Here is a 21,374-nt window from a genome sequence, read left to right as displayed (position 1 = left end):
TGGATGTGTTCAGGTGCCAACGTGATACCTCAGCCAATAGACAGACTTTATTCTCATTACTCCACAGAAAGCGGTGAACAGTCAGAGAATGGAGAAACAGAGAGGGATCCCGGGAGAAATGTTTACTCACTTGGTTTTGCCCTGCTGCATGCTGCTCTGCTGATCCCAGCAGCATGCAGAGGAGGGAGATGCTGCACACTTTGATTCCCGTGCCCTGTGCACTGCTGAGCGGGAGGACTCTGTCCAGACTCAGCTTCTCTGTAGACCTGCCTGAAGGCATGGACAATGTAAAGTTTAGCGTGAAACTGGAACATACTGCAGTCAGAGCAAATCCATTATAGTCTAGAAGAATGTGTATCAAGCGGGTTCTTTCTAAGTAGTGTTTTGATTCAGGTATTGCAAGCACATTTTAAGGTTGTTTATTGAATTTCCCTCGAGATCAATAAAGTATCTATCTATCTATCTAGTCCCTCAGATTTTGCTTCTGATTGATGTCTATTTTTTTTATTATTAGGTATAATACTACAGCAACTACTTTGACAGAAATACCAAAGAAGAGCAAACAAACTTGGTTTTAAGAAATAAAACAGCCAAAAATAATTTTGACCTGGCTGTGAATCCATGCTGCGCATAACGAGAGTTTCCTACAGCAGGACACAGTAAAGTTGCTTACAACGTTGAGGAGTTTTAGGTCGGTAGCCCGTCACCTGCAGACCTTCACCTGACAGAACACTGTGGCTGCTCCCTTGTGTTCCACTACTTCCTCCTTCCTTAAGATTAATAAAATATTCATTTTTGAAAAAAATGTGTAAAATGACCACTGCTGTTTTGTAGTCACATTTTTGTTAAACAGTTGCAATCAGAGTTAACCTCGTCTTTTGACAATGTAACGCTGTCCGCAAGAGGCAGCGGCAGCAGGTGGTGTTCGCCTTAGCACCAACTTAATACAACTCTGATAAGGTGTAGAAAACGTGGAGAATAAACAGCTGTTATCACTGCACTGGATTATAAGCATGCATCATTTGAAAATCCCTCATGCTTTGGTAGGCAATCTAGTGAATGAGTGATGGACTCTGCCATCATCCAAAAACTACTACAGAGCTGTAATCACCAAATGCAAATACACTGACTGATTACTACAGAAAACTGCCAGCCATAAACAGTATCAAAAATGCTTTTGGATGTCATGAAAATCAGCAGTTTCTTACCATATGGTACTTCAGCAAGTGACAGTGATAAAAGCTGGGGTGCATCCAAAAACTTCTGAATCATTAAAAAAATCTTTTGTGTCAAGTCCATTTTACTGCTCAACTCTTTGTGCTGGAGGATAAATGATTTTTTTAAAAGAAGTTATGCAGTGTGTGAAGTAGAAGGGGAGGACTAGTTTTGTGCATTTATTTATTTATTTTGCCATTCATTCACTCATTTGCCGTTACAATGATTACATAAAGCCATTATGCCAAAGCAATGTACACTTAAATAGAGAGGGAAAGCTAAATAGAAGCTGGTTATGAAACAGCTCGGAGGGAAAAGAAATCTCTCAAAGTTGGAACTGCATTCATTTTTTAAATATTATTCAACAGCCCTATTCCTCAGTGTACACTCTTTATCTCTAAGGGCCACTGGGCATTCTTTCTGTCATTAAGAATGAACCAGCTGAGTAAACTAATAACTAATCCTAGTCCTCAATCCAGAGGTAACGTTGGCCTCATATCGGCTAATCCTTCATTTGGTGCAGGAAGGCTGCCTGAGATGCTCTGGTCCTGAGTGAAAGGTCAGCTGAACTGGAATACATTAGGAAAAAAATCTCCATCTTGACGACTTATGTAGTCTGTTATTCAGTCTTAAAGTCATAAATGTCTCATTTAAAAGGAACTTGTTTGCTTAAAGACTGATTTTGTGAGCTGTCATTAATTTCTAGAGAATACCTGAAACATGAGAGGCTGCACTTGGAACAAGTAGATTTATCAGTCTCCTTTGATGTCTGAATGCAAGGCAGATTGAGCTGCTCTGAAGATTGCTTCATTGCAGTGAGGCCGGCATGATTTTGAGATTATGTCCAAATTTCTCTATCTGTTTCTTCAGTCTGTCGCTGCCGTGGGCAAATTTCAAATGATTTAGAAAGCAGTGACAGTGATAATGTGGTGCCTTTATCCTTCTCCTAATCTAAATGACACGCTTTTTGGTGCATTTTAATGCATAAAAATGAGGAGAATTGTACTTTTATGACTTTGAAGCAAAAAAACACCTTTAAGACTCCTTGTGTCTTTTGTCGCTATACAATGGTTATCAAGATGCCAGTTAACAGAGGAGAGATAGAGCATGTGGAGGTGTTGTGATGAGAAGTGGGTATGAAGAGATCCAACGTGTGTGTTTTTGTGTGTGAATGTCAAAGGACTACCAACTTGATGTCAGTGCCAGTTTCTCTCTCAATTTCTTCCCTCTATCTCTCCGTCCCTGTGTCAGACTTCGTAATAGACTTGCACAGTCCTCGGCTGTGGGGAGATAGGGACAAATGTAGGACTGGATTTGGTATTGGATGGAGGGCAAAGCTGAGATTGGCTACGGGATGCCTCAGGTGAGCTGAATAGTCGGGTACTGATGTGGTTGGAGGGGCAAACGTTTGATTAGCTGATGTTTGGGTGATATTGATATAGATGTTGTGATTTTTTTTTTATTATTATTATTTTTTTGGTCATGAGTACCAGTCTGTAGTTTGGATCACCATATTTCCAGACTGAAATTTATCAACAGCTATTGGATTAATTGCAGTGAAACTTTGTACAGATGTTCGTGGTCACTTGATGATGAATTTTTCATGACTTTGATGTTCTTACTGTGTCTCAAATCTACTATGTGTTTAGTGATAATCAGCAAATGTTAGCATGCTAATACTCTCATAACTCTCATATTGTCATCATAATTGTGAGCATGTTAGCATGCTGGAATTAGCATTTAGCTCAAAAACGTAGTACCTTTAAACAGCCTCACAAAGTTCCAAACATTATGGCAGACTTTTAATCTCGCAATAAAAAATCAGTTATATAGTACACAGCTGAAGGTTTCATTGAGTCATTAAAGTGTTGTCAGATATTGACATTTTTTGCATCAATAATTGCATTGCATTGCTGAGATTTCCCCCCATAAAATGGAAGCAGAATATGATTTTAAGTAGCCATGCAAGTTTTCTTCATAATTTAAACATTGTGAATATTTTAGGTGGCATATAACATACTGAATTATTCAAAACTGACTTTTGGAACAGTAGACTAAATATTTGGGAACATGAAATAATGCCCAAATGGAGAAAACAAAAATTTATTTAAAAACATCAAAAATCTTGGCATATTTTTTTGAAAGCTCTGAGGGATTTAGGGGATCTATTGGCAGAAATGGATCACAGTATTCACAAATCTGTTTTCATTAGTTTAGAATCACCTGAAAATAAGAACTGTTGGGTTTTTGTTACCTTAGAATAAGCCTTTTGTATCTACAGTAGGAACAGGTCTAAGGAATCTGCCATGCTTCTAGAGTAGCCCAGAGCAGATAAACCAAGCACAGGATCTATAGGGGACCTTACAAGTTTGTTTTTTTTAATGTATAGATTCTCAATGGAAAAGGAGGGTGAGGCAGGCACTTTTCAGTTGGTTTCAGTCTGTAGCCTCACCACTAGATGCCAATTAATCCTGTACAATGGACCTTTAAGTATATATAAAGTTTAAAATATCAATGAGCTGTCACTCTTCTTACTTGTTTGAGACCATTAAAATGATACTTTCACAGCTACATGCACCAAGCCGGAGTGCTGAAGAAGCCTGGTAATTTGATGTAACTCAAAAGCTGGATTTTGTCAGTGAATAAACACTAAAGTTGGCACCTCAGGTTGAACAGATTCCACAAGCATCTGTTTGGTTTTTAGACAAATTCCAAAGCCGGAAAGTGGTGGGAGAGGGTGCGAGGAAACGGATGGAGCATTTGAACAGACGAAGCCAAAAGTTTGGGGGTGGAAACTGGTGTCACATTTCGTGGCAACCCTACATGTATGACAGAGCAAAGGCACATAAATCATCTGACGACCGCGGTCATGAGTCAGAGTTATTCTAAAGCTTCTGTGAGAGATACTCATCAGTTATGACTAAAAGGCTGGAACCAGCATGTCAAACATCCAAATGTCAGAGGGACAGGACGAGAACAGGAAGAGGGGGAAGGTGTTTGTGTGTGTGTGTGTGTGTGTGTGTGTGTGTGTGTGTGTGTGTGCGCATATGGAGAGAGAGTAAGGTTGAGAGTAGAGAGTGAAGAGAGAAAGAAATCAAAAGCATCGACAGTCCATCTGGGAATATTTGAGCACAGAGGGAATATTGTAGCAGGTGATGGGCTGTGAAGGCTGTATTGTAGCTGATAGAAAATTCACCCTCCATCAAACATAACCATCAGTTTAAACAAGTGCACCCTGTGGAACAATTCATTTCTGTACATAAGAAGATACTGATTCACTTGTCTCTTTTAAATTTAAATTTTTTATTTGTTCTCAAATGTTCTTGTCATATGAGTGAGACTGAATAACATATTTCTGACTTCAGTGATCCACTGACTTTTCCTCTAGAGCCGTCATGATGTTGACATTTTTGGGTTTTAGTCAAATGTTGACAACTGACTGCCGTCAAATCTGGGATATCTGTGGTGCTCACTGGATAGGATTTTAGAGTCTGTTTATCCATCCTTAGTGATATGACCACACGTGGACAGCTCTAAGTACACGTGTGAATGGACCCATGACTGATTTCACCACTGGACCATAACTATCCACAGATACCCTTAAAAATCACAGACTTTTGGTAGATCAAAGAGAAATTCAGTCAATTTTGCAAAACAGCCACCACAACCTCAAAATCATTCCTGCCTTGGAAATTCGGCATTAAATGCAATAGATTTAACAGCCTGTCTGGTCCATGTCCTAAATGTGTTTTACCTGCCAACATTTTGCCTGGAGTTAGGACAAGCTGTATAAACTCTGTGGAATACTGTTTATGTCAAATTCGAAATTACTAAAAACATTAACATTCTGTCCATTTGTCCCAATGATGGACTTATTTGTTAGCATATAGAGTGAGGAAGTATAACACAAGGTGGACATGGAGCTGATCACCATGGACAGCTGCTAATACCAGATCTTTCATCACTTTGGCAAACCCCTTACTTTTCATGTTGACTGTCCAAATAAACATTAGTTTATTTGAGACAGAATATGCCTAATTTTTGCAACGTTGCGAAGGTCCAGTCCTAGAAATTTGAGCCTGGCCTGACACAATAACTTCAGTTTTGTCTGTATAACAAACAATGTATGCAAATGAATTGAATGCAGTCCCTTTAATTTGCTGAACCTTTATGCAACATGTAGATTTAATCATTTTCAATTCAGGACAATAAGGAAGATTACCTCCTTTCAACTCTGTCCTCCATATTTCAATTATTACATATTAGGTGAAGTAACAGCCAAGAAGGATACTGATTGAAATTCTTTGGAAACGCTCTTTCCCTTCAGCGGTCACACGACTTATCATCACTCATGAGGCTGCTCATGTGAAACTACAGAGAGCTCGTCTCGCTTCACAGATGCACGAGATGATTGATTGTTCTGATGCACTTTGGATATATTTGGCTACACTTGCTTCACGATAATGAGCAGAGCAAAGCAGCAGCAGGGTTCACGTCTAACTTTTCTCTGACTCACCCGCTTTTCCTCTCTCTCTGCATCTGTGCGTGTTGTCTGCGTATGAAGGCTGTGCGTGTGTGACATGGACAGACTCGGACGAAATGAATTCATTGGAGAGGTGAGAGTGGCTCTGAAGAAACTGAAAGAGGGCGAGGGCAAACGCTACAATATGGGCTTGGAGAGAATTGCACAGGTACATTTATTATGTGTGTGCATGTGTGACTGTGCACACAGTTCACATAAATATCAAATGGGTTACCGTGGACACATATATCAAGATGTGTCCCATTTCCATTGTACATGTTTGCCTGTGGGCGATCAGGCATCAGTTCAAATGCTGCATTATAAAGTGGAATAGATATTCACCTGGAGGCTCTGTATTCTATAACCACGATGTCTATCTATCTCCATCTCTCTCTCCTTTTAGAATAAAGAAACTAACAATCAAACAGTGGAGCAGGGGGCGCTTGTGGCAGAGGAGGAGGTAAAACTGTTATCAGCTTTATCATCAGTCAGTCTTACCATTTTCAATCAAATCATGGCTCACTTATTTCCTGTTACTCTCCAACATCTAAAACATTTTCTTCTTCTCTCATCTTTTCAGCAGTTATAATCTATCCCATATTTTCAGCATCTCTAAGAAAATGAACATTTGGTTGATTTAATTAATAATTTAGAATTTGTTTTTAATCTGTATGTGTGTCTGAAGCATGAATTCTAATAGACCACAGTAAAAGGAACATACTCACAGGACGTTGTAAATTACACCAGTGTTTTTTTTCCTCCTCTGGTGGTCTTTATCTCATTTCTCTTCATGATTTTAGAGACAGAGGCTAATAGCTTTTGGTCTCTGATTAGACTCAGTTTATGGCTCAACGTGGAGATTAAAAGGAGAAGGGAGCGGTGTCATTTTGCCAGGCTCAGATAAGACCTTTAATTACAAGTCTTAACTTGAATACTCCTGTTGCCCATGCAGACATGACAAACATACATATGCTATTGGTAGAGAAAGTGTTGCAACAAGTCCCAACCAATCTATTTTCCAGCACTGTCTTGTATTTTCTTTTGGAGAAACTTGTTGACCCCGGGCTAAGATTCCCCTGTTGTGTATTCACTGAAGAGTCAGTGAAACATCAGGTTGAAAACAGGTGCGGCGTCTGACACTGTTGTTTTCTGTCCCCAGCGTGGCCGAATCCTGGTGTCACTGTGCTATAACACAGAGAAGGGCTGCCTGCTGGTTGGGATCATACGCTGTGCCCATCTGGCTGCCATGGACTCCAACGGCTACTCTGACCCCTTCGTCAAAATGTAAGTCATGTCAGATATTCATGAACAAAGCTGGTATCCTACAACTTATGCTCATATGCAACGATTCTGAAACAGTAATTCTCATTCAGCTGGAATGTTTTCTGCCAGTGAAGGAAGTGATGCACAGTGAAAAGTCAGGGTGAGTTCAAGGAAAGCTCTGGTTTATTTTTATTCTGTGTATTTCCCATAAATGTGGCCATTGTGGAATAGTCATGTTAGCTAGCCGCATGGTGTCTTGTTTGACGAATCAGAATGGACACTTATTCGAGTGTAGGATGTACTATAATTATCATGGTGTGCTGTTTTTTGCAGTTAATATGCACAGGGAAAACAACATAATTTATTGTTTTGTGCTAACAGGGAATAAATCAGGGCAATCATCAGTTAATTTGTCTGTTTTCTGAGGTGCTTCCAGAGCTGTTTCACAATCACGCACAGTTATTTCAAGTTCAAGTCAGTTTCAAGCATCAGACTCTGTGCTGATTTTTTAAGTATTCTTTATTTTGTCACTTGTCCACTCACTGTCAATACACCATATGTGCTAAGAACTAATGCATAGCATGGACACGGCGAAGGTTAGAGGGTTTAGAGAACCTGGAGGTATGGCACGCAACCTTCTAGTTCACACATGCATCGCCCTTTAACCAGCTTGACAGGATGGAGGGGGTGAAGCCAGATGCCCTCCTCTGACACCAGCACCCACAAACACAGGAAGCGCCAAAGCGTGGGCAACTGAATGCAGTCTGACTGGCCTCACACGCTGAAACTGAGAACCATTTGAGTGAGCTGATGAGGAATATAACCATGACTACTAAGATGCATCATGAAGGTGTGTGACAGGCCAGCTTCCTGTAATGAGAGCCTACAAAAGTTATCATGTCATTGCCATTCAGTAGAGATTCAATCCCACAACGGAGGTGATTCCATCAAAAGGAAAGATAATTCAAATTGATTTTGATAACTGATTAATCATTTAGTCAAATATTAGAGAACTTGCTGCTTTTTTGTGTTTGTGTTTTATATTATTGCAACTTTAATAGATTTGGATTTTAGACAGTTGTTGAGAAAACAAGCAATTTCAAGGGAAAAATCTGAAATGAATATAATATATAGTCTAAGCAATTAACCAGTTAATCTGGAAAGTAATCAAGTGTTATTTGTTTTTCCATTGATAATATGTAATACTGAGCACTTCTCTCAGTCAGTTCAGGTGTTTACAAAGTATGAAACACAGAGCCGAGGAAAGACAAACTGTCCAATACTGCACACCTCAGCCAACCTGCCTGTGAGGCGTGAGTGGTGACAAATAAAACCCACACATCTCATTCTCTGATTGGTCCGCTGCACTGAAATACCAACAGTTCAGGGAGTGAGAGAGCTCCCACACAGGACAAACAATCCTGTAACGGACGCCACCTCCAATAAGTAGTGGGAGGCTTCGAGGTAGAAGGAGCACCAAGTTGCTGAAACTGTCTCTAAAAGAAGTTTTAAAACTGCTTTTAGTTTCCTCAGCTGATTAAACTGTGATCCGAAATAGTATTGGAGTGCGTTTATTTAAGGTTCAATAGCATTCAATAGCTTGGCTTGGTTTTGACCAAAATGAGCAAAATGTTTGTTTTTGGCCTGAGGGTGGTGAAAGATGCAGAAAATGAGATAGATTAGAATGAATATCCTCCTGATCCTTTGGGTGCTTGATGTGGGGTTAAATCTGGAACATGATTCTGCTGGCAGCACATAATCGAATGTGCTGTTTTGGTTTTTTTTTGTGTGCATTTTTTTTCTCCTCTGTTTGGAACCAACATCCTGATGACCAGGAGATTTGACCATCTCCTGAGCTTGGTTAACATGCATGAAGACATTATTCTTTATGTCTAGCCAATTCCTTGCATGGTGTGTGAAAGATTGAATAGGAGGCAAATTGTTATGGGTTAAAGTGCTATATAAAAGCAGTGTTTAGGTGTTTAAATCCTCTAAACCAAGTTATTTTAATACCAAACTTTAACCATAGAGCATCAGATCAGAAATGTTGTGTTGTTCTGGGAAGCATCTTTTGTAGTTGTTAGCACAGGGGATCCACCCGCTTATTTTTCAGTAGTAGAGAAGTTTGGACTGACTTCAAGGGACGACTACAGTTATTGTATTGAAAAGCATTTTTAAAATGGTTTTTCAGTGGATTGAATAAGAATCGCAGTTCTGGGATTTTGAAGTTCTTCTGTACTTTTGAGAGGTGAAAGAAACAAAAAACAGAGCAGAAGCTCATAAAAGAAAACTCTTTCACTTGCTCACGCACACACACAGATGCTTTTCTTCTTTCTCTCTAAGGTACTGATTTATTTCTCTGACGGAAAAGTGACGCCTTGTGCTTTATCTGTCCATTTTGATGCACAACGTCTTTGCGTCCATCAGAAAATCACATATGCATCTACTTCATCTTTCTCCTCTCTCTGTCACTCTTTTAAATCACCTTTTTTCCAATACTTAAGCTGTTTGGATTTTTCATTTCTCCAACTGCCAGAGTTTCCATTTGTTCTTTTGTGTACCAGGCACTCTGTGTAAACATCACAGAGAAGCTGATTTACTTCATATCAGTGGTTGGTCTGCAGAGTATTCGGTACACTGCTCTTTTCACACATCCTTTTGTGATTTCCAACATGATTAATGCTGTGAAGTTAACTTTATCCAAAAATTGGGGGTGAATATATTGCTGGCACGAGTAAATTGCTTCTCTAGAGTATACTGGGTAATTAAGTTTCCATAAGAGTGAGAAATTAATTTGCTTAGCTAGCTTTCTGACTTGTTTCATTGTCAGAGTGGTGTTGCCCTGCAGCTGCAACACCAGCAGTTCTCTAGAGGAATCTGTAACTAAAGCTGATCTTGAAGCCTGTCACACTTTATCCATGTTTTTGTGAATGTGTGTGTGTGTGTGTGCATGCATGTGTGTCCATGGATTTGTCCAGAGGGCTTTTCCAATTGGTCTTTTTCTCTCTGTGTTCCTCAATCGGCCTTTAGAAGCCATTCAAGTGACACAAGGTCAGAATTATCTTAGAACTAATTTGTCTTCCATTTAAAAGGACAAATTAGCATTTAAACACTAATCGCGTTTACATCCTTCAGAAGGACCCACATTTTTTCTCCCCTTCTCTTCACACATTAACTAAGATATTTGAAAAAATAAATTATTCTGTCAGAGAAAAGACATGTGGAAGCAGAAAAAAATGCAAAACATGTCAGATATTTTCTGCTGACCAAGCACATTGCCATCTTTTACAGTTTTGCTCTCTCTCTCTCTTTCTTCCTCTGAACATCTGTGTGAAGTGTAAATCATGACTCCTCTCTGCAGCAGGGCATATTATATTTAGCTCCTCTTTCCAATTGTCACTCATTTTTTATCACTTTTTTTTGTTGTTTCTGCATCTTGGTGTCAGTTTGGTTCCTGTTTTGAACATCAGCTTCATCTCCCTCATCTCAGTCTGTCACTTCTGTATTTTGTTGTTTCCTCCTCTCATTCAGAGAGATGATTTTGTTCTTCTGCTTGTATCTAAAAAATACCCTACTGTGTAGATGGCTTTAGGAATGAAATTCTAGACTGATTGAGTCATGTAGGTACGATTACGAAATGGGCAAAGACAGACAAGAGACAGAAAATTGGAATTTGTTCCGCAGCAAATGTGATGCAGTATATTTAATACTTCAACCCTGTCCTGTTGATTGGTTTCATCTGGATATAGAAAACTGCAACAAAGACATTGCAAACTCCACCATAAAGCAACTACTGTGTGTAGTCATTGTCAGCATCCATAATGAAGTGCAAAAGAAAACATGGACATGGACGACAACATTCACAGAGCACATTCTGAAGCTAACCCAAAGCTAATATGAAGCCTGATCGGCCTGAGTTGACCAAATCAAGTTGGTATCTTCCAAAACTAAAGATGCTTTAATCTGAAAATGAGCAAGGAAACTTTGGAATAGAGGATAAAAATTAAAAAGGATGTGTTACTTATATAGAAATGTTATATTGGAATATATCCACCGCTACAGCCTCACACTAGCTTCACCCGAAGCACTTCTAGACAAAACAAGGACTCTAAACTTTGTCCCCCATCTTTAACAGTTTAGTCACACTAGGAAAGGATTGCTTCACGGCCACTAAGAATAAATAATTACTGTGACTAATAACTCTTTCAAAGTACATATACAGACACATGAGTATGGTATTGCTGGAAGGCTGATTTTAAAAAGCCTATACTTAAAAAAAAAGAAAAAGGAAAGTCCTGTGACATTCTTTGAAGCTGTTGTGGTATTACTGCTGTTTTGACTATGTTCTGTTTAGGTGTTCCAGTTATTTTGTCCACCTCTTGAATGTCATTCTTGTCGTTCGTGAGTTGTTCTTTGTTGGCCGTATTTCTCCACATGAGAAAAACAAAATAATTTAGCTGATCAGTATTTAAACATCATTATCATCAGTCACTGCTAATCTTATTACTCAGTGGAGGTTTGTAACACATGAGTAGAACTGTAAATATGAGCAGGACATAAATATGGGTTAGTTTACTGTATTTTGCAGTGAACAACCTACTTTTTATGGAAACATCTAACAAAAATTGAAGGGATAATCCTTCCTATCTCTGTAGTCCAGCCTTCCACGGTATGAATTATTCTTCACATTGAATATTCTACGGTAATTAAAGCATATTCTGGTTGCTGCTGTATGGAATACTTTTTTTTTTAATGCTATCTTTATTATGAATGTTGCTGTCAAATTATGTTTTGTTATTCTGGAAATTGGAATTCCCCTCTCTGAACTGCATCGGAGTCGTATGTAAAATGTGATTTGGCACAGCTCAGATTGAAATATCCCTGCAGGCTTTTACCTCACTTTCCCACATGCTGCTGGTCAAGGCTTTGTTTGTCTACATCTCTCAATTGATTGCTTTCTTTCGTCATTCCTGATTCTTTTCTTGTGGAGGCAGTCAGTCTATGAAAAAAACAGGTATTTTGGAGGATAAATGCTGATATGCTTTTGAAGAAAATGTCCTTTTGAAATACAATAAAAATCTAACAGAGCATGTGACCTGTGAAATTAAGTTGTTGCTAGCAGGTCATCAGCTCAATGGCCTGAACTGGAACAACACTGGAGTGTACCAGGTACACAAGCGTTTTATCACTAGTATGTACAAGAAAAGCCTACGAAGTTGCGCAGTATATTGTTGATTCATCTTTAAGATGTCACCAAAGAGGAGAAACAACTCTTTAGCTGAGGACAATCTTTAAAGAACAGTTCTGACAGAAAACAAATGACATAATTTGCCTGAATTTCACTGTTGGACTGTTTGTGTTTATTTGCCCCAAATAGCCAGTGTACCAACCGTACAGACCTTAGCTGTAGGCTAGCTCTCAACAGATGCACTGACTATGTCTGTGGACAATATTTTAATATATAATATATATTTTAAAACAAAAGTACAAAAAATTAAATTATGAGCATCAAGATCTAAATGCATTAATGTGTTCATCATTTCAATGTTGAGGCTGGTAAAGTTGAATTATTACTTTATATATCTGCTGGTTAGCTTTTTGAGTTTCCTCTCGAAGATTAAGTTTTATCTTAATCTATAATCATAATCACATCATAATTTATTTGTTCATTATATTTTGTATTTTTAAACTATCTGAAAAGTAAGTCGCAAGAAAATTCAGCAAATAAATGCTGTGGAGCAATATTTACAATGAGTGCCTCAAAACTGTAGCAAAACTAGCATAAAATGTTAATACTCTAAATTAATAAAATAAATTACAAGTAGCTCAAAACTGTTCTAAAGTACAGTATTTAAAGTGAGAGTAAATGTACTTACTTACTATCCACCACTGCACAGATGCAAGTAATTTGTGTAGTAGATGTGACTTCACGATAAATCTTTTCTGCATTTCTCAGTGTACCAGAGTTCATAAATGTAATGATGAATCCTTCAGATTTGTCTTGTGAATTAGGCCGGTCAAGCACAAGCAAACAAAGCTGTAAGAATCCAAACATATGGGCTACATTGGCCTTTGGTCAGTTTATCTAACACATGACTACATTTGGACCTTTGGTCAGTCCTGGTCTAAACAGAACCAAGAAAATGTCACTAAGTTACGACTGACAGTAAACCATGTGTGTTTACATCTTTTTGTTCTAAACAGCTAGTAAGAGGACTGAAGTCACTATTGTCTCTTGTAACTACAACTTTATCCCAATTATGTCATATCATGAAAAAATGCACTGACAACATACAGTGGCTCAAGTTTTAATATCTTGCTTTCTGTCAGTTACTTCCCCTCCTCCCCTCCATCCTTCACTCGCTCTTCACTCGAGTCCGGCTGTGCAGTGACAACCCCAAGCCCATCTCATGCATCAGCTGTCAGGCCAGGATTCGTCAGTGGCAGGGAGGAGGCTGGAGGAGTGAGATATCTCATCGCCTGAACATCTTGACTTGGAATTTATGCTGATGATGACTCCCATTGCCCTCTAGCAATCCTTCTGTTGCTTCTTCGCTGGAGCGTATAGTCCTCCAACATTGGCGTGATTAGAATCTTGCTGTGGTCTACTGTCTCTCTCACTTTCTCACACTCTCTTTGTTCAAAAGACTTTGGGGTCACAATTATCTTTGAAAAGGATTTTGCAGACTTTCTGTGTTCCTTTGTTCCTGCCATTCAGCAAAGATTGCAGTCACAACAGGGCAACAGATTAAAAGTAAAAGCAAAAGGATTAATTGCTTTGATCTCTGAAATAATGGTTTTCCGGGCCTTTTTTTTCTTTTGAAAGGTTTTGTCGTTTCGTTCTGCACCACTCAATAATTGCTCCATTTTTGTTAGGAATATGGGCTACAACTAGAGTTGAACCAAAGAAATAGTTTGAGATGTTGGGAAGAACACTCATTCTCTCTCTTGCTAAAAGTGAGATGAGATGAGACCATTCACATGTCTGTGTGTAAATATGCAGTGAGGTGATATCTATATGTGTATCTGTATCTGACAGTAACATATTTGTTACTGCCTGCACAAATTTAAAAGTAAGCAGCAGCTTTTGCCGGCACGGGGGCATTACATTTTTGGCTTGTCCATCAGTCTCATTCTTGAGAATGTGATATTTCAGGAACACCTTGAGGGAATCACTTGAAAATTGGTACAAGAGTACACTTGGACTCAAGATGATCAAATTAGAAAATGGTGGTCAAAGGTCACTGTGACCTTACAAAACAAGATATTGGCTATAGCCCAAGAACACATTTGCTAATGATGAAAATATTTAACAGAAATGTCTGATAGGATAAAATAATGAAGCCATGACATTTCCTATCCAAAAGGTCAGCTTCACTGTGACATCATAATGTTTTTCAGAAACACTTTTCTGTCCATTATTCAACACCATAACTCAGTAACAGCAGGGGAGATTGTGACCATATTTCACATTTGGTTGGATACTGCATTGGTGACACTAATTATGTGTGTCAACCTTGAAAGTGTGCTGATTGTATCAATCTTATGTACTGTTGGATTGATGGTGTGTATGAAGCATCCATTAACAGATATGTAGAAGTGGTCCACCACAGGCTCATTTGTTTTGCTGATATTCAGCTTCAGGTATGCGATAAAGCTCTCTATCAGTCCTCTGTCCTCCCTTGTCTTCAAGTTATGATTCATTGGAAATTATTAACTAGAATCACATATGTGAGTACAGTGATAATTTACATTTCATTCAACAAGAACTTACTCAATTCATTCAAAGTATTCACTGGCTATATCATTTGGGTCATGGAAGTCAACTGTGGCCCTACTGGTTCCCCCCATGTTTCCAGTCTTTATGCTAAGCTAACAGGCTTCTGGTTGTAGTTTCATTTTTAATGAATTTTGACCACTGATCTTCTCATCCAACTTGTGGTCAGGAAGTGAATAAATGTTTTTCACAAAATATTATCCCAAAGAGTCTCCAATGAATTTATGTCATCTGTAACCTTTTCTCTCTTTCTTCTCTCTGTCTCAGCATTTTGCAGCCAGATATGGGGAAAAAGTCCAAATACAAGACTTCAGTGAAGAAAAAGACTCTCAACCCAGAGTTCAATGAGGTACAACATGTTTCCTGTTAACTAACCACAGTACACCTTGAAACTTCTTTGATTGCTTCACTGAGCTCAAAATAATGTTCTGTAGTGTTTCTGACTTTTGGGTGAGTATGGAAATCGAGCATGCCTTTTTAAAATTACCTCAAATCTGGCATTTCCTTCTCAGCATCAGTCTGCATGCACTGAAACTGCACTAAATTACACATTCAGTTCCTTTCAACTCTCCTGTTTATGAATCATTGATATAAATATGCTCTTGTGTTGCACCACCTGCGCAGGAGTTTTCATATGAAGTACCCCTGGACCAGCTGGCAAAGAAAACCCTGGAGATCTCTGTGTGGGACTATGACTTGGGAATGAGCAATGACTTCATAGGTAGGCTGAGAAAAACTGAGGTGTGGAGGGGAGGAGTAGAGAAAAAATGGCAGCAACAGCAAAGTAGATGACTGTACAAGAATGTTTGAATGAATGTGGTGCAATTGCAGAAAACATAAAAACCAGGCCGAGCATGGGCAGAGAGAGGAGTATAAAAAAATGCAGAGAGATGAGGGATAATTATGAGACTGAGGTCCATCAACGATTGACATTCATTGGAATAGGAAACGGAAATGATGGAGATGCTTTAGAAATCAAAAAGGAAGATGGGCTCTCTGGATCCCGGTCCTTCGTGGACTTGGCACATCAGATCACCGCTCCTTCAACAGACTGCTTAACAGCTTTGGCATGGCCTTGAGTGTATATCATGGTAAAGAACCACATGGGAGCTTAGAGAGTGATGGGGAAGTGGTGGAGTCACAGTGAGAATGGATTACCACCCTGTGAGCTTGAAGGCCTTCAGATCAAAGCATTTTACTCTGTCTAATATGTGTGTGTGCTTACATGTGTGTGAGACAGTGGGTGGGTGGGAGACTGTGTTTAGATAAGCCCAGTGAGTTATTAGCCCTGCTGGGAGAAAAGGCCATCGGTCTAACATACAGCCACAGATAACAGCCGTTCCATTCCCCTGACCATTATCATTACAGGTTTAGCTGGAGCAGCCTGCCAGTTATGTTAATTGGAGCTGGGAGAAAAATGACAGTGAGACAAAGAAGAATGGAGAAAACGAGTTGATAAAGAGGCCGAGCGAACACAATCCCAATGCACTACTGTAAGAGAGAGCAACAACAAGTGCACTAATAGGCTTAGCAGGAGATATGGAGGATGTCACATGGTAAAAGGAGAGATTTCAGAGATGCATGGAGGAGAAAACCTAACAGTGACAAAAAAAAAAATAAGGGTGAGGGTAAAAGTACACAAAAAAACACGGGCAATAAATCAACTGGGTGCCTCGTGGGAAAGATCGGTACACAAGGGAAGATGAGAAATTAAATTTTCACCATGAAGCAAATTTAAACCGATGAGTGATACATTTAGATGTATTTGTCACCTTATGGGAAAACTATAAAACTTTATGGAAAATAAAATGCGGCTAAAGAGACACACAAAACTAACGTAAAAATGCATTTAAGGATCAAGTCAGTCAAGACTGGTTCAAATCAAGTGTTAATTAGAGGTAAGTCAGTTTAATACCAAAGACTGGTATCTGTGCAAATACTAACCTTAATAAGCAGATCAGATGTCTGCCGTGATATGACTGATCCACATACTTTCTTCATTGATGTTATGAAATTCAGTGACTAAGCTTTGTATTATGTATGTAGTATGTATTCATTTAATCACAGTGGGCCACCGAGGTTTTAATGTCAAGCATTGTCTGACCTCAAGCTGCTTTACATAAAAATGTTCACAATAAGTTCAGACACGCTAAAGTATTGAGAGTATCGTACTTGGCAGCAGAAGACAAAAGGCTTGAACCATGCTTCGTTGCTCGTGAGTGTTATGTCTTTGCAAGGAAGACTTTCAGGTTTTTAGGAGACAAATCAAAGTCAGATTGACAAGTTTTAATTCAAAGTTATCGTTCACCAGGTTCAGAACTTGATGCTCTTGTGCTTTTGCATAGTCTCAAGTCAAAACAAGTCTTTAGACAGTTAAGTTTCACAGGTCAAATCTTAAGAGATTTGCATCCTTTCAACAAACTGGTACGTGCGGAGGGTCATTCACATGTCTAAGGTAAAAGTGTTGGCACAAAAGTCTGCCATTGATAGAGGGGGGTGAGGCACAATGATTCGCCCAAAGTTGTTTGATGCATGTACAGTTTCAGACAGAATGAGAGAAATTGGGAGGAAGGAAGAAGATCTCGGGGAAGGATGTTCACAGTTCTGCTAGATCCTTAGAGCTGTAGTTCACCAAAAGCACTTGTGTGTCTGCTGGTTGGGTTGTATGAGGCAAATGTACAGCAGAAAATTTTGTAACGGGTACAAAATTTGTGACGAGAGAACAAGATGAAACCTGTGTGAGTATTGTTGGTGTGCCAGCCTCGCCCTCGTGTATGTCATCTCCTACAGTTCGGGTTCCTCATTCTTCTTCTGTCCTCGTGCGTGTCAGGATGGCTGGCCGTATGTCATTAGCAACCTGCAGGCTCAGAGAACACTCCATCGATCTCTGATGGAGGCGGTGAGAGTTTTGTGGGGGTGGGGATGACAAAGTGTGGTGCCTGATTATAGTATAGAAACTCTGTCAACAGGTTTCAGCTTGCTCTCAGGGTAGATACAGGTTAGGAAACGCCACTCCTTTCCTCCCAGCCGCAGTATCTCAGGCAGCGTTCAGTGCCGCACTCAGATGAGATGTAGATCAACAATCGAGCCTTGTTTGCTCGCAGCTGTCATTTTCCAAGGCGCTGTTAGGAGACACCATTGCCAAAATACCATGTTTAAAACTTCATGCTCCATTAACTGTGCAATCACAGCCAAGGGAATGGCTTTGTAATAACCTCAGTGTGACAACTGCCTTCATCTCTCTGTCTTACAGTCTGTCTCTCCACCAACCCCTCCATCACCTCAGCTCGCTTTCACCTGAGTCATTTCCTGTTTCTCTGCATATTTATATCCGGCATAGCCTTTCAATAAATAATTCGTTATCTAAATCCCTTTCTTGTAATTTCCCAGCTACATGTCTATTTCTCCTCTTTGTCTGGAGAGATTTAGCTCACATGTCAAACCCATTCTCATCACGGGTCGTAAGATACTGCCGCTTTGTCACATACCCCTTGTGTCTTACTCAGACACACAAGGTACCCTTTAGGTTCTGTGTACAATACATGAAGCCTTTACTTTAGTGTCTGTGTGGCACGCAGCACCTTCTGCCACAAAGCTTATCTAACACATGATTAACATGAAATGGCAATTTGATTAAATTTAAGCACACAAACTACTGGATTATGTTTAGGAAAAGATGTACATGTGACATTTAGTTTTATAAGGGATGCAGACTCCTAGGAGAAAGTCATGAGACACTGAATGATACCTTTTCAGGTACTGCATTTAAGTTACAATTTTGAGATGCGTGTACTTGATGATTCATAGCACTTTGCACATGTAATCAACTGCATTTCTGAGGGAAAATTTGCATATACTCTAATACAATTATCTGTTAGCTGTAGATAGTAGTTACTACAAGATTTTACTTAAAAACATACAATAAGCTTATAAAATAAAATGCGTTGTTAAAAATTAAACTACTGGCTCTGGACCTTTTTGGCTTGTGAAAGCAGAGTGTAGTGTCTTGTCTTGTCACATTCTAGTTATCTGAGCTATTAGCAGTTCCACCAAAAGAAATTTGTCACTGAACTTGCTATGTGGTGTCGTTTAAAGCAGCTATAATAACTCAGTCAACATCTCAAATGACAATGTGAAAACAGTGTGACAATGTTAAAGGGATCACTGAACCCACAGAGAATTATCATCTGAATCTGCAGCTCTTTTCAGTGGTATGGAACTTTATAGTGAGTTTCAGCTCATTGTTGAGCTATCCAAGACACAAGAAGCAGCAGGCAGTTGCTTTCAGTGCAGAAGCTCTAAGAAAAAGTAGAGTAAAGGCTCTTGTTGCTTTGTCCACCTCTGGTCTTTCTTTCATCTCTGTCCTTGATTCCTCCCAGTTTCTATCTCCTTTCATAACCCACCAACAATTTCCCATCAGCTGTTGATTCCTCTTCTCTGTTTCTGCCTCTCTGTTTGTAGGAGGAGTGGAGCTGGGCATCAATGCAAGTGGACAAAGACTCAAACACTGGTTTGAGTGTCTCAAAAACAAAGGGAAGAAAGTGGAGTACTGGCATACGCTCACACAGCAAGGAGCCCCGAGCAGTGACAAACCGGACTAGATTACACAAGATATTCATGCATACCAACACACACAAGCACACATGCACACTAACACACACACATTTGAAAAATGGTTGATAACAGAGATCAAGTAAAGCAGCAGCAAGAGCAAAGGACAAAACATGCAATAATAATAAAGTTGAAAATTAAATCTGTCATATAATGCCAATAATTACAGCACCAAGTATTAGTTATGATAAGATAGTCATACTAATATTAGTGATGGTAATAACATGTATCCTAAAACTTTTTTAAAATGTATTTTTTTCTAAAGGTGAACCAAATTGTGACAATGTCCTCATTAAAGTGTTGACGTAACAAAACAATACTCACAAAATTGTACTCTAGACCTTACTGTATTGTGGAAGTCTCTGTCATTCAAATTTACGCCTATTGAAGAGATTTGAGATTAATGTACTTTAAATTCATTCAGTGAAATGGGGGCCAAAAGTATGTGCACCCTGGTGACTCATAATGTGGTATGTAGTTACAGGAGAGGCGATGTTATAAAAGGGCGATTCTCTATTTTAGTGGTTGTTGATCTGATGCAAAACAACACACCGTATTACAAAGCACAAAATGATCCATTTGGTGGATTTGTACCTTTACCGTTTCAGTGTTGTTATGTCTTTCATTGTCTTTCAGTGACAGTGGCTTTGTGTGTGCGTGTGTGTGTGTGTGTGTCTGTGTGTGTGTGTGTGTGTGTGTGTGTGTGTGTGTGTGTGTGTGTGTGTGTGTGTGTGTGTGTGTGTGAGGGCTACGTGAATATGAGTGCCTACGTTCTCTGTCTGTGCAGCATGTGTCCGCCTGCATTCATGCTATTCCCCATTCAAAATGACTCCATCCAACTTCAGAAGCACAGAGGTGTGAAGAAATCACAACAAAGGACATGAGAGACACGTACACAAGAGAGAAATCCTCTGCCACTACCACAGGTCCCAGTGGCGTGAGCGTTCCCAACTGGAGGATACAGACAAGCTGTCAGTCGTGTGTGACAGACTTGTGCCATCCCTTTCTCCCTTCGCTAGACAGCCATAGAACAGTTTTAGGAATGGAATATATCTCGATACGTAACCTCTGACCATTCTTTGGGACTTTCCTGATGAAAGGCTGAAGATGCAAGCATAATGGATATTACTTTTGGAGGTACCGTTTGGTACCGTTTCAGTTCAGCAGAGTTCAGTAGAGTTCAGCAGAGTTTGCAGAGGATGTAACATTTTCTCTGCAGGGCAAAATCACAGAAGTAATGTATTAATTTATCACTTTTTTGTCACAATTTGGAATTTGTTTGGTTGTGATATTTGATTTATCAGAAATGGGCTGCCCAAAGTTTGAAAATCTGCCCTAGTCTACCTTTGTACATCCTCAGACACTGAGATGATCTGACATGAAAAAAGAAATTGGGTTGAAATCGACCATCAAAGTGAGTCTTTGTCTTGATCAGTGTTGCATTCGTGCCATTACTTCTGTACTATTAAATATCAGGTCTATGGTGACATAGAGTTCATTCTCCGCACAGGAGACAAGACCACTGGGACTATGTCCTTGTCTGTAGCACAGGATTGCCTCCTTAGATAAACTGCAGTTAGTGGAAATACCGACTCCCCCAAACCTCCCACGCGACACACACACACAATTTAACCTCAGGAGGTAAAATGGGATTACACCCTGCATGGAAACACATTTGGTTGCAGGGGACAGTAGATAATCACAGACCATGATCCAAGATATTGGAAAACTACCTTAAATTGAAGACTTAACTTACATGTGTGCATCTGTGCACATCTCTGTATACTGAGTGTGTGGGCTCAAGATTATCACTGAATTGGCTAAATGGTTGCCAGGATATCAAATGTACTCCCCTGGATCATCTATCGCTACAGCTCTGGCCATACACTGGTTCACAAAAGCACATCCACACTCGGTCAGTGGCCTCCGGGAGTTTTCTAACTGTTGAATCGATCCAGACGCTCATATTCTTGTGTCCTTCAACAA

At 39.5% G+C, this 21,374-nt stretch overlaps 1 protein-coding gene across 2 annotated transcripts in view; it reads left to right on the top strand.

Annotated features, from left to right (window-relative positions):
* Positions 1–19,707, top strand: part of doc2d (double C2-like domains, delta) — a 31,779-nt gene extending 12,072 nt beyond the window's left edge. For both annotated transcript variants that reach the window (XM_046414251.1, XM_046414242.1), the window contains 6 exons: positions 5,780–5,906; positions 6,141–6,197; positions 6,897–7,021; positions 15,045–15,126; positions 15,402–15,498; positions 19,239–19,707. In XM_046414251.1, coding sequence (XP_046270207.1) covers positions 5,780–5,906; positions 6,141–6,197; positions 6,897–7,021; positions 15,045–15,126; positions 15,402–15,498; positions 19,239–19,378 — 628 coding nt within the window. In that variant the 3' untranslated portion in view covers positions 19,379–19,707. The remainder of the gene's footprint in view (positions 1–5,779; positions 5,907–6,140; positions 6,198–6,896; positions 7,022–15,044; positions 15,127–15,401; positions 15,499–19,238) is intronic.
* The last annotated feature ends 1,667 nt before the right edge of the window (positions 19,708–21,374 follow it).

Source organism: Scatophagus argus, chromosome 2 (genome assembly GCF_020382885.2).
Source record: "Scatophagus argus isolate fScaArg1 chromosome 2, fScaArg1.pri, whole genome shotgun sequence".
In the NCBI taxonomy this organism is placed as follows: domain Eukaryota; kingdom Metazoa; phylum Chordata; class Actinopteri; family Scatophagidae; genus Scatophagus; species Scatophagus argus.
This window is presented reverse-complemented; position numbering and strand designations above follow the sequence as displayed.